Source organism: Calypte anna, chromosome 11 (assembly GCF_003957555.1).
Source record: "Calypte anna isolate BGI_N300 chromosome 11, bCalAnn1_v1.p, whole genome shotgun sequence".
In the NCBI taxonomy this organism is placed as follows: Eukaryota; Metazoa; Chordata; class Aves; order Apodiformes; family Trochilidae; genus Calypte; species Calypte anna.
The window spans coordinates 10,411,172-10,423,693 of record NC_044257.1 but is presented as its reverse complement, the minus strand read 5'-3'; the positions used below and the strand labels follow the sequence as shown (position 1 = coordinate 10,423,693).

The 12,522-nt window shown below is 38.5% G+C and overlaps 1 protein-coding gene across 2 annotated transcripts in view; it reads left to right on the top strand.

Moving 5' to 3' along the window:
- The window catches only part of PEPD (peptidase D), a 130,329-nt gene that overhangs the window by 68,690 nt on the left and 49,117 nt on the right, over positions 1-12,522 (top strand). For both annotated transcript variants that reach the window (XM_030457527.1, XM_030457528.1), the window contains 2 exons: positions 3,408-3,476; positions 10,256-10,333. In XM_030457527.1, the coding sequence (XP_030313387.1) occupies positions 3,408-3,476; positions 10,256-10,333 (147 nt within the window). The remainder of the gene's footprint in view (positions 1-3,407; positions 3,477-10,255; positions 10,334-12,522) is intronic.

The following is a 12,522-nucleotide window of genomic DNA, read 5'->3' as shown; positions in this document are numbered from 1 at the left end:
GAGCATTAAATAACAGTAGAAACTGGACCAAGTGCACAGGCATCATTGTCAGAGTGGTTCTTACAATGTGTCAGAAGCATTATCCATAGCACGTTTTACTTTAATGGCTTTTAAGGCTGTTTTGAATTTGAGGCTTTTTAAGCATTCTGGAATTCTGCTTGGATATATGCAGTATTCCGTAAGATCTCAAAATTAGCAAGTATGTACTTTTCCTGTTACTTCTAAAGGTGAAGAACCCATTATTTCTGAAAGCAGAGCTTTCTTCTGTCTCATCAGGATAGTCACAAAGGTAGTCAAGTCTTAGCAGAGCAGTGGGGATAACACTCTCTTGTGCCTCAAAAACTTTGCAAGTGTGGGATCAAGTACACCCATGCTAGAATGTACCTCAACATTAAGAAAAAAAAATAAATTGTTTCAAGTGCAGCACAAAGGCCATGCCAGCCCGAAGTTGTATGCATTTTTAAAGGTAGCATCTGACATGGAAATACACCAATGGCTGATCTGTATACACAACCAAGGTAGTATGTGCATGATACAAATGAGTAATACACACACCCTCCAGGAAAATACTACAGAAAACATCACAGAAGGCTTTGAAACCCATGAAAGAAGAACAGAAAGAGGCACTTGACTTCTGTATCTGTGTTGGTTGTATTAAAAGTTCACAGCAGAGCATGCAACACCAACATAAAACTGCCTGAACATACATATCCTCCAATCAAAAAGACCAGGAAAAGTTCAAGACATGATGCTTGCAATGTATGTGGATTGCCAGAGTAAATGATATTCCATCCTGCTGCTTCAGGCTTTATACTTTTGTATCAGACTTTTGGATAGAGATTCTTTCGCAGTGTGTAGACAGATCCTGGTGTGAAGATGTCTGGTGGCAGATTCTGGATTAACTTCAGCGGAACCAGGATTTTAACTGCAAAGTACTGGCAGCTTCTCTAATTCCATACATACAATTTTCAGGTGTGAAAAGCCAGCATTTGCTGTTAAAACGATATGCAATCCTTCACTTATCTGTGTCATGTTTTACAGGGATTTTGTCTGTCTGCGATAGAAATGTAGGATTTTTTTTTCCAACTCCATGAACATTTTTGTAATGAGCGATAGCCCGGAAAAGTAAATTCAGAAAAATCATGTGAGTAGTTTTACTAGTGGAAAACTCATTACCTAGAAGAGTTGTACTATCTTCAGCTCAGTCACATAAGTAACCACTTCTTACTCTTGGCAGAAAGTCCATAATATTTGATGGAACAATCAGGTTGTTTTTTAGAAAACAGAAATGAAGTTCAGGCAACATATGGATTACACAAAGCATGTCTTAATTTATTTACTGCTTTTTACTGCTAATCAGGGAGTACTGCGAAAGGTGAATACTATTACTTGGCTGCACAGTTTTGTATAAATTACAACCATGAATATGTGATACTGAAAAATAAGCCCTGCTATCCCTGTATCACTGATGATGGGAAGATGTTTACAGCCTTCATTATTTCATTTTTAAAGCTCTTTAGAAGGTTACTGAAAGTTGCTGTCTGGAGCAGATAGTTTATTTCATCATTTAAAGGTGAGGAGTCTATAAAATACGCTGAAAGTTGCTTCCTAAAATATACATATACAGCAGTATATGTTATTGTGCAAAATGTTTGTGCATAGTTTTGTCAGAGTAACCTTGCCTGCAAGCATGCTAGGGAAGAGCAGGTCTGTTACTTTATTTCCATATGAAATGTTCATTTGGTGAAAAAAATTCTGTATCAGAGGAAATCACAGTTCAGGTGATAAATTTCATGAGCTCAGTTTAGTGGTACCTGTGCTGGGGTCTCACCATGTCAGAGCTGCTCCTTACCTTCTCATATTTGCTGCTACTGGTTTCTGGTAGAAAATTAATATTTCTACCTTATAAAACCACAGCATTTCGAGCAGAAAGATCATGTAAGTTGGATCTCCTTACTGAGTTGTTAAATATAGGTTTTTCTTTATGTGATTAATCTTTATATTTTGTATTGTTTCTCTTTAAATACTGTAATTTTGTATAATTTTAAAATCTGGTTTATATTCATAAGCATGTAAGGTCTTTAGTATCCTTCAAAGAGTTTGAATTGTGTTCTGTTTGTTGCTGCTACAGAAGGACAAAGTCACATCTCTATTCTTTGAACAGCACCATTATCATTATGTGTTAATGAAATTACTTCAGTAGTACAAGAAATGAGTTTTTGAAATAAATTCAGTATTAAAGGGAATTGGATTGTAATTAGAAAATATTTCAAAAAGAATAAAGGGACCCATAATGTGTACTTGGCTCTTAAAGGACCTAATCCTCTATTCATTGTACTTTGGGCATATCTGCCCTTATATGAGGGGACTTTGACAGTGAAAATGAAAATGTTTTAATGATCTTAAGGCCAAACAGCTCCTCCAGCAGAACAGCAGTGCAAGAAGAGAGTACAGAGCCCTTCCTTTCCTTCTCCCTCTCACACACAGAAGTAAACTACGCTGTGTTATTATGTTCTAAACTACTGTGTTCTTCACAAATTGTGGAAGGCTCAGCCTAATGTTATCTTGCTGTTGGAGTTTGTGTTAATTTTTTTTCCAGGTTTGGTCAGGGGAAGATTGTTGAGGTACTTAGGTACTGCAGTGTGAAATAGAATAGTCTTATGTTTTCTCCATGTCTGTTGTGCTTCAGATGAGCAAACCTGAGACCATCCACTCCAGCATGCACTGTGACACAGAGCTTCGCTGGCTTGTCTAGAGATCAGTGTGCAGCATGGTCAGATATGATTCAGGCTTCACATACATGTAGGGAAATTCAGTGCAGTTTTCAGCACAGGTTATCTGAAGGGTGGTAAAAATGAGAGAGCTTGTGCTGCAATTATTTTGAAGCAGCTTTGTGATGAGCTTCTACTGCTCTACTTCACTGTAGACTAGAGACAGCAAGGTTGGAAATAAGGATCATAGATTTTATTGTGTACCTGAAATGCAGCAAGAAGTGCCTTTCTCAACTCCACTTCAGACAGTTTAGCCAGCTTCAGCATTTGACTGTTACCATCCCATTCGCTCTATCATCAGATGAACTACCTTTTGTGAACACTAATTTGGCTTTTGATGTTGAGTTGTTAAGGAGAGCAATTTGCCATTTGAAGTTGCTGAGCTGCACTCAAGCCTGTCTTCTCTGCTGCATAGCTGCTAAATGGGCTGTGTGGAAATAGTGTGATGCTCTGCAGGACTGCTGAGCCATGGGGGTGGCTGAACTCCAGAGTTCAGCTGAGCAGAAATGGGCAGAGAGCCTCTTCAGGGAGCTGGAGATTTGCACCAACAGAGCTGTACTCAAGCAAGACTTGCTTTTCTCCCTGTCTTGTGGTGGTTTGGATATATTATTAACTGCCTCTTTTTTTTCTTTGCAGCCTGTTCCAGCACTACTGCTATGCTCGAGGTGGTATGCGCCACACTTCATACACTTGCATCTGTGGCAGGTAAGGCAGTGGCTTATACTGAACTGTTGCAGACTTTATGGCCATTATCCCATTGGATGTTTGTGAAATTGTTCCTTTTAGGAACATGATGTATTTACAAGTGCCACCAGAGTAAGATTTGAACTGTTTCCTTTGGAAGTGTCAAAGAAAGGTGGCTAGTGCTGTGTCTTAAAGAAATAACTCAGTTATAGATTGTGCTGCACTCAAGGAATTCTCTGATGACTGCTGCTACTACCAAGATCATGTTTATTCTCACATCTGTGCTTCAATTGGCTATTTTATTAAGCAGTGTTATGGAGAAGGGCTTTAGAGCTATTATCTGTTGCTCAGAAATACTCTCTTTGAAATACATCTTAAGTATTTCATATAGTTCTCAAAATTCTTTGCCTCAGAGGTTAAGATGTGATTAAACTAAACTTTTTGGAATTTGAAAATATTTTGCTCTCTCTTTTTCTTGTTGAAGATCTGGTGTTGAAGGTACTGTGTTTTGGGGAAAGTATTTTAAAAATTCCCCCTGGATTTGCAGCAATACACATTTTTAATTTGCAGAAGTTCAAAAGAATACAAAAAGGTACGTGTTGAAACACAGCTGTGTGCTCAATGCAGAGATTAATCTTACTTAGTCAGTAGAATTAATCTAATCAGAAAGACATGACAGTTGGATGAGGCATGTATGTTGGTATATAAATTCCACTTGTAGATCTACTGCTACTCACAAACCTTTGCCCTGCACTGAAATCACATACACTTATAAAAATATTTGTATATGCTAATGACAACAATGTTATATTGCTTTGGAGGTAATAAGGACAATTAGCATCCTCGCTGCTTTCTGCCGTTTACTCAATTGCTTGTTTGTAAATGCAATTTTCCAATTTATATGCAAAATTGCAGTAGGAGCATAAGCAGTTTTGTGGCAGATTGTGCATTTAAATTGTCTGAAAAGTTTCCTGGTTTAAGTACCATCTTATAATTTGAGAATTTACATCCTATTGAAATGAGCCTCCATCTCTATGGTATTGTCACAAGATGTGATGATACAATCATCTGTCTCTGTATGGCTTTGCACAGCCATACAGACTTCACCTTCACTTACAGTAAATCAGACACTGCTGTAGGATCTGCTTTGGGTACCAGAGAGCATCAGTGGTTTTGCTAAACCTGTAGAAACATCTACCAAATGCTTGTATAGTGGGTTCTTATGACTCATTGGGACAGACTAATCTCTCCATGGGACTAAAAATCTCAGGGTGTATGTTACAGGATTCAGGGAACCCAGGAGAGGGGAAGCCCCAGGAGTATTTTTGACATGATGACAGGAGCTTCCTGAGTGTCCTATTCTACCAAGCTGGTGGGACTTAGTAGGGCATGGGAGCAGCTTTTGAGCTTCCTCTGAACCACTGGAGGATTAAATGCACAGAAAAGATTGCTCTGGAAAGGCAAGGTCCTAACAATATCATGACTTAGTTGGGAGGTGGCATAGTATTCTTCCACCGCGATTAAAAGTGCAGGGAAACCTGATTATTAAAAAATTTAAATTACATGAGGTAGAATGCAAAGGCCTTTGTCCTTAAATTGCCATATTTTGAATATGAGTGATAAAGTAAGAATGAATAATATTAGCATTTTTAAGGTAGGTCCTAATAAAAAATGTAAGTAGATGTATTTGTTGAATTCACTTAATAATTGCAAAAATCAGAGGCATTTTTATTACCATGAAAATGTCATGAACTGTAAAATTAGCTACATTTGTGATTAAAAATAGCTTTTGCAATTAGGATTTTTTTGAATAGTTACATCTATATTACTCATACTGATTTTGTTGTTTTCCTGACACTTGGTACTATGACAGAATCCTTCCTTTTTTGATTACAGGCCCAATAATGTTTTCTGTAGAAGAGAATTACGCTTTTAAATAAAATTCAAGTTTGTTACTCAGATTTTATATAAGATGCTCTCTAATCTGGAAATGCAGAGTAATCAATACTATATTTCAGTACAGAGGTAAATAACTTGGCACACATTGAGTGCATGCATTTGTTTCTGTCTCTGTCCAGTGCTGCAATCTACAGTAGGTGGTAAATGAATATTCAGTGTGACTGAGAATGCCATGTGTATTCATTTGCATATATTCACTCTCCAGTCAGCTGAGAGGAGTAACAGACATAAATTAGTATTACAGGGTCTTCACATGGTGAGGTTAGTCCTGTAGTTAGTGATGCTTTCAAACACTGTCAACTTGTCAGGAGTTTGAAGCGCAAACAGATGTCATGGAAATGCAATTAAATGGGAATGGTAGTATTTGACAAATGTACCTGGATATATTTAGCACTGATCTACAAAGTGTTGACTTCTGAGTAGTGTTCAGATGCTAATGAATAATTCATTGCAGTGTCTTAGTGTACCGAGTAACCATTTTTACAAAGGGGAAAACAAAGGTAAAGTTATACCCACAGTGCACTCTGGTGACCCACTGATGGATGGCACCCACTGGTAACCAGGCAGTTTCCATCTGGAGTTAGCATGAAGGTGGGGGCATCAGTATATCTGTAACCACCACAGAAGCCATGGTCAGCTGCTGCTAGTACTGCAGCATCTTGGACTTAGGCTCAAATCTTGTTGTCAGATGTCTCTAGGCAGATGACAGCTCTCAGCAGATGACACCATTGATTAAAAATAACCTAGTACAGTAAAATGCCTTCTCTATCTGAGGATCACCGTAAGTAAAGTTTTTTTAGGATACTTATTGAATCATTTATTCTTTCTTTTCAATGTAACTTTTTAAGGCTTTATCTCTTAGATCAAAAAGTGGAGGAAAGGCTACTAGTGCTTCCTTCTGGATTAATTTGATTATTTAAATCATGATTAAAATAGTTTACTCGTTTAGTTAATGGGCTGTTGTTTTTCTTTAGGTGTTCTTGATGAAGAGTTAATAGCTCCACTTTTTGTAATGCTTGATGCTCAACTTAGACTTGTTCTTAAAATAATGCTGGCATTCCTCCTCTTTCTCTTTTCTTTCTTCTAATAATTTGTTTCTGATATAATGTGGTTTTTTGGAAACTTTTTTTTCCTTTCCTAGTAATCTGAATCTCTTCTTACAGTTTTGCATTCTCAATGGTGCTAATTTGCAGCTTTTCCACTGCTTCACACTATTCTTTCTGTAACCAGCACATCTTTGGCACTGGTTAGAGGCAAATTATTAAAGGAACAAAAATAGATACACATAAATCTCTTGTAGAATTTTTCAAGCTGGCTGCCTGAAGGCAGACATCGGTATCCCCGTCTGTGTTGGTCTTCAGAGCTGATGACCTCCAGGAAGGCAGCTCATCTGCCAGTGCTCTGCACCTCCCACAGCACTTAATTTTAAATCCCAGCTTTGGCACTCTAGTGCCAGAGCTTTCAACTGTTACTCCTCGGGGAGGAAAGAAATAGCTTCTACAGGAAGGCTCATTTGCTTTGCCAGTGGCTGTTTTGAAGCCACCTCGAAAGTCTAGCTGAATCACTATGAATGATTCCTGACTATTTGCAGCATTTACCTTCTGTGGCATTGGTCCTAAAGCACCTTTCCTGCCTTCATCTCAGGATGGTGGAAAAGGCACTTCTTGTGAGGAAGATTGAACCTCTTAGGTGTCTACATCAGTACTTTAATTTGGGTCAGTAGTTCATTTCTGAAGCAAGAGCTCCCACTTATCCCCAACAGAGGGGCTTTGCTCAGAGCCAGGGACCAATCCTGAAGTGCACATGCTGTATTTCTTCTTTTGTGAAAAACTGCTGGGAGACCTTTCAGGAGCAGGTCTGCTGTGCCTTGGTTGCTAATGGGTGTTCAGCCTGGGAGCTTGCCCAGAGACAGTCCCAAGTGAGCAGAACTCCTCACCCCAATCCCTTCTGACAGACTAAAACCTGAAATGCATATGGTGTGCATATCTGGTCTGCAGCACCAACTGTGCTCTCCGTGGTACGATCCCATTTCCGCCACAGAGCCAAGATGTGCATGACAGATAAGGAGTCTCAAATGCCAAGAAAGATTGTCTGCTGCTCAACTCTTCACTAACGGTGATGAAAAACAGATTTTTCATGCATGTTCCATAACAGTTGGTGCCAAACCTTACAGAAATATTTTGTAAACTAAAACCTTTATATTAAAATGTGCAAAAGAAATCCTGCATCTTTGTATTTGCATTGTCTATGGTTGAAAGCATTTGAGCAGTGCTCATATTTGAATATATCATTTGTTTATACACTTGGTATGGTACATACCAGGTATGGAGGTGCCAGCATATGCTGATAATGCTGATAAGTAAACAAGTTATCTGCAAATACATTAGCATGGAGTTGTGCCCTTAAGCTTCATGATTTTTTTTTTTTAAAGTTGATCAGAAACGTATGCATGTGCTATTTGCTTCTCCTGCTTTATCCCTGTTTTTAGAAAGAGATTGGAAATACCTTCTGCAGCTAAAATCCTGACAAACTGCTGTGGAGTGTGTGAGGGGGTGGTGCATGCCAGGTGTTTGGTTTTTTAGTTAGTTTTTGTGGTTTTCCTTAAGCACCAAACATGTAGGTTCCCAAGCAATGTCATGCATAGCACTAAGGTCATTCCAGTTACTTCCAAGAGCTACCCCTCCCCAAAATCATAGCCCTGCACCTGAGAATAGTTCCTCAGGCAGGAAACAATCACTGCTACCTCCCACCAGGCTGATGGTCCAGGGCAAAGGTAGAAATTGTCTCTACTCCTGTCACCTGCATGTGAAAGGGGATGATCCTTTTCTTTTAATTGCAGTCCATTGCCCTATCATAGATCTCTGTTTTCAGAAAGAGCAAACTAAGTTTGAAAGTATCCTGGCAAGGAAAAATTGAACTGTGGCCAGGTAGAAGTGTTTTAAGGGTTATTTCTGCTTCTGCCAGTATTTTGTTATAAATCTAATTTAATGACTCCTATACTTGAGAACTTCAGGGCCAGTGCCCTGAAAACAGGACATCTTGGAAGGAAGTTCCATGTCTGTCTTCATCTTGTGTACAAGCTGTATGGGGCCATTTTAAGTTACCTGCACGACAGTGTCGCTTCCCAAGTCAGGCATCCAGAAAGTAAAAAGTCAGTTATAAAACTATTTAATCCATTGGACTAGCATCACAAAACAAATTTGTTGCAGCCTTGAATCTGTGGGGCTTTTAAACTCTTGATTAAACAACTTTGATTTTTCTCTCTGGACTGTATATAATTTTAAGAAATACAGTTTGTATCCTTGCATGATTCTGAAACATCCTTCACATCTGAAACATTCTTACTACATCATGATCCTTACATGCTAAAATATTCTTAACAATAAAAACCTACTGCTTTCAAGGTATTAATGTGATCCCACCCTTTTAATTGAGAGCCTTCAGAAACTTCAGGTGGCATCTACTTTATCCTCCATAATCATTGCTGATGGAGTTACTGCATCTGAGTAACCAGTGATCTATTAAATATCTAATGGATCACAAGCTCTTAATGAATCCTGAAGGTAATCTCTTTTTTACAGTACATGTTTACTGGTTTTGTAATTGAACGTGTCAGAAGTCTAATAAAAGATGAGTGTCAGAGGGCACATTTATTCCAGATACAACAAAAGATTTATTGAAATTGAGCCTTAGATTCCTTTTGCCTTAGATTCCTTTCACCTTAGATACAGAACTGTTCCACCGTCAAAACTTGAAAGAACCAAATTTGAGCAAAATAACACATGGTTTTGATGAAAGGTGAGATACAGACTGGCAAGTCAGCTGGAGGGATCAGAGAGATGCCTCAGTAACCCTGACCCAACACATGTATTTTTGGATGTGCTATAATTCTTCTAGTTTTCTGAAGAGAAAAAGAGAGAGACAGCATCTGTCTGAGGAGAATAGTAAAAGAAAAATAGGTAAAGCATGAGATGTTCACCAGTCTTTTAACTGATATGTGATAGACCTGGGGGAATATCAGTAGACAAGAGAGGATGCCAAGGACAAGTATAGGTCACTGAGTGGATCGTGGAGCTTCAAAAGCACCAAACAAGGGTCTGTCCTTCTCTAGAGGTGTTTTATTCCTGTGAATCAGCAGTTGAATCTGAAAGGTTTCTAGGAATAAAAATCTTTGCAGTATGATTTTTAATAACAGGTAAGGAAAGAGTGACAGTTCTCATGTCTGTGATTGCTGCTGACTTTGTATGCTGTGAATGCTCCCCGAGCAGTGTGCCGTGTATCCACTCCAGCAGAGAGCACACGTGCCCATGCCAGAGGTGAACAGGAACTGTTTACTTGAACAGCTGAAATTTTCCAGTCTCACTGACTCCTGGGGTGTTTCAAAAATGTCAGATGTGACTTCAGTGGAGGTTTGGTTTTCATGCCTCAGAATATTTAACTTCACATAGGGAAACTTGTCATTTAGTAATTAAAAAAAATCCATAAAGAACTAAATGGGTGTAGGTTGAAAAATTGCTCTTGCATAATTGCTTCCTTAACACTGTCATGGATGTGGGAAGGATTTATATGAGCTGTGCTGAGTTTCTTCTGCAGAAAGGTCTTATCTTGCAGCCAGGGTAGCAAAATGCCCATTCTGGACCCATTTCTGCTAAGTGAGCTGAAAGGTGTGCTTTTATAGCCTACACTAGGGCAGGGCCCATGGCACTTCTCATAGACTGCAAAATTTTGTGCATAATATATGAATACACTGATGTTTACAATGTTATGGGTCACAATGTTCCTTCTTATGTTGTGCATATTAGTGTTCCTTCTACTGATTGTGCTGAATTTTCTTCTGCCAGTGGGGAGAACTCGTCTGTTTTACACTATGGCCATGCTGGAGCCCCAAATGATAGAACTATTCAAGATGGAGACTTGTGGTAAGTAAAGGATTAGAGTTTGTTTGATTTTTTTGTTTGTTTGTTTGTTTGTTTTGTTACATTACTGCTGTTTTCATACATGCATTCTATGTACTCTTGGACTTAATCAGTGAAATTATGGCTGCATAATGATGAAAATGCAGATCTTTAAATCAGAATGTAATGTTGCATGCCAGACCAGTCAAGTTTCTTCCAAAGGTCCTGTATACCTACATCTCCAGTTGAAAAGGAAAAAAGATTGTTTTCAGACACTTCTGTGCCAAAGACACTTACAATTTAGTTTAAGAAGTGGCTGTATTCTAATTACAAGGGCAGCTGCAAAGATTGACATCTGCATTTTTTCCAAACCTCAGCTCAGATGTTGTGGTGGAGGGTTTAGAGAGGAATGTCTACTTTTAAAGAATTGCATCAAATTGCATGAGATGTTCCAAATGCTTCTGTTCACCCAGGGACCCCAGCCTGAAAAAAGAGTTTTAAGTGTGTGAGAAGATCAAATTCAGTGCAGTTCAGGTTACAGCAGAGTACGTATAGTTCTGTATCGTGCCAAAATTTTCTAAAAAGGTTTAGCTTAGAGTCCAGCATTGCCATAATACAGTTGTAAATACAATAAATTTTTCTCTACTTGTATTGCATGTCCATGGGCATTGCAGTATGACTGAAGTAAGAGCAGGGTGAATTAAAGCACCAAATGCATTTCGGTAAATTGTAAGACAAACCTAATTGTGTGGTGTGTAATGCTAGGTTCTGTAATTTACCTCCTGAGACCTTGATCAAAAATCCTGCACTTAGAAAAGTGTAGAGTTACTTTCAGAGGATATCTTGCTCACTGACATTCAGAGGAAGATACCTTTTAGATGGCTTTTGTAGCACTTGCAAAAGGGATGTGGGTGTGTATTTTCATAGTTGAATGTAAAGTTGTGGAGAAAAAGAAATGAGTATTACCATAGATATGCTCAAAAGCTATTATGGAAAACAAATAATCTTTTTAATACTGTAACAATAGTTTATGTGTTATCTTTATCTATGAGGAATATTGTACTCAACCCATCAAATACTCATGTTAATTTGTTGCAGGACAATAGTTTTGACTTATGATCACATTGTGTTTGAGAAGTGCTGTTAGGTTTTTTGATCAGGCAGGACACACTGACATGATACTGTATTGGCTGTGGCATTTGATTAAAACAAAACCCTGTAGTGTATGTTACTGAGAGAATATATACCACAATGCATTGTGGTGTTCTGTATTTGAAATTAATGCCTTTAAACGGTGAGGGGAGTAGTATTACTGGGAGACCTCAGGGTGAAGGTTATTTACAGGGCCCTTGTACTAACAATTTCTAAAGACAACTTACTTGTCCTACCTAGTCCTACCTAGACCCCAAATGCTAAGATTCTTTGCAAACTCAGATTTTCTACTACATTGGCAAACTTAAAACAATAAATATATTTGTGTTTTGTTAGCCTCAGACAGCTGAATGTCAGAAAATCATAATCAACCAAGTACACTGATTACTTCAGCATTTCAAAACTTCTGTTCTGCAACCCCACTTTGTAACCATCTCAGTGAAGAGAACAAATTGGAAATAACCTCTTGCTGAAATAGTCCAGTTGCATCTTTCTCTTGACGAGAGGGAGTTTGTCAGGTGTAGATTGGCTTTAGCAAGTAAGTGATGGGTGAGCACGAGCGCCCAGGCTTCAGTCTCTGCCTTGCCCCTTGCACTGGCTGATACTCATGTAGCCATCAAATTTTGCTCCACATGCCTTTCCTAGTATTTTCTCAAGTGGTAGCAAAGAAATTATAAGAAAATGTAATTTCATTTGTGTAAAGGCAATTTAAAAATGCTCTCGTTTCCCACAGTTAAAAATAGCATTCTGGAAAAAATCTTGAGCTAGTGCTTGAGCTAGTGGTTTTACTGTGTGCTTTTACAAATTGCTATATTGGGCACAGGTGTGCGTGTGTGTGCATACAGAAAAGGTTATTGACTGTATGCTGGTTTGTATGTATGTGTTAGAGTTCATATATTTGGCTCTCAGTTGAGCTTTTTAATAGCTACTGGGAGCCCTCTGTTGGATAATCTTGGCAAGCTCTGAACGTAGTGAAAAAGTGGCTTTTGGTGAAAAGAAGTAGAAGTGTTTTAAGGGTTACTTCTGCTTCTGCCAGTATTTTGTTATAAATCTAATCTAAT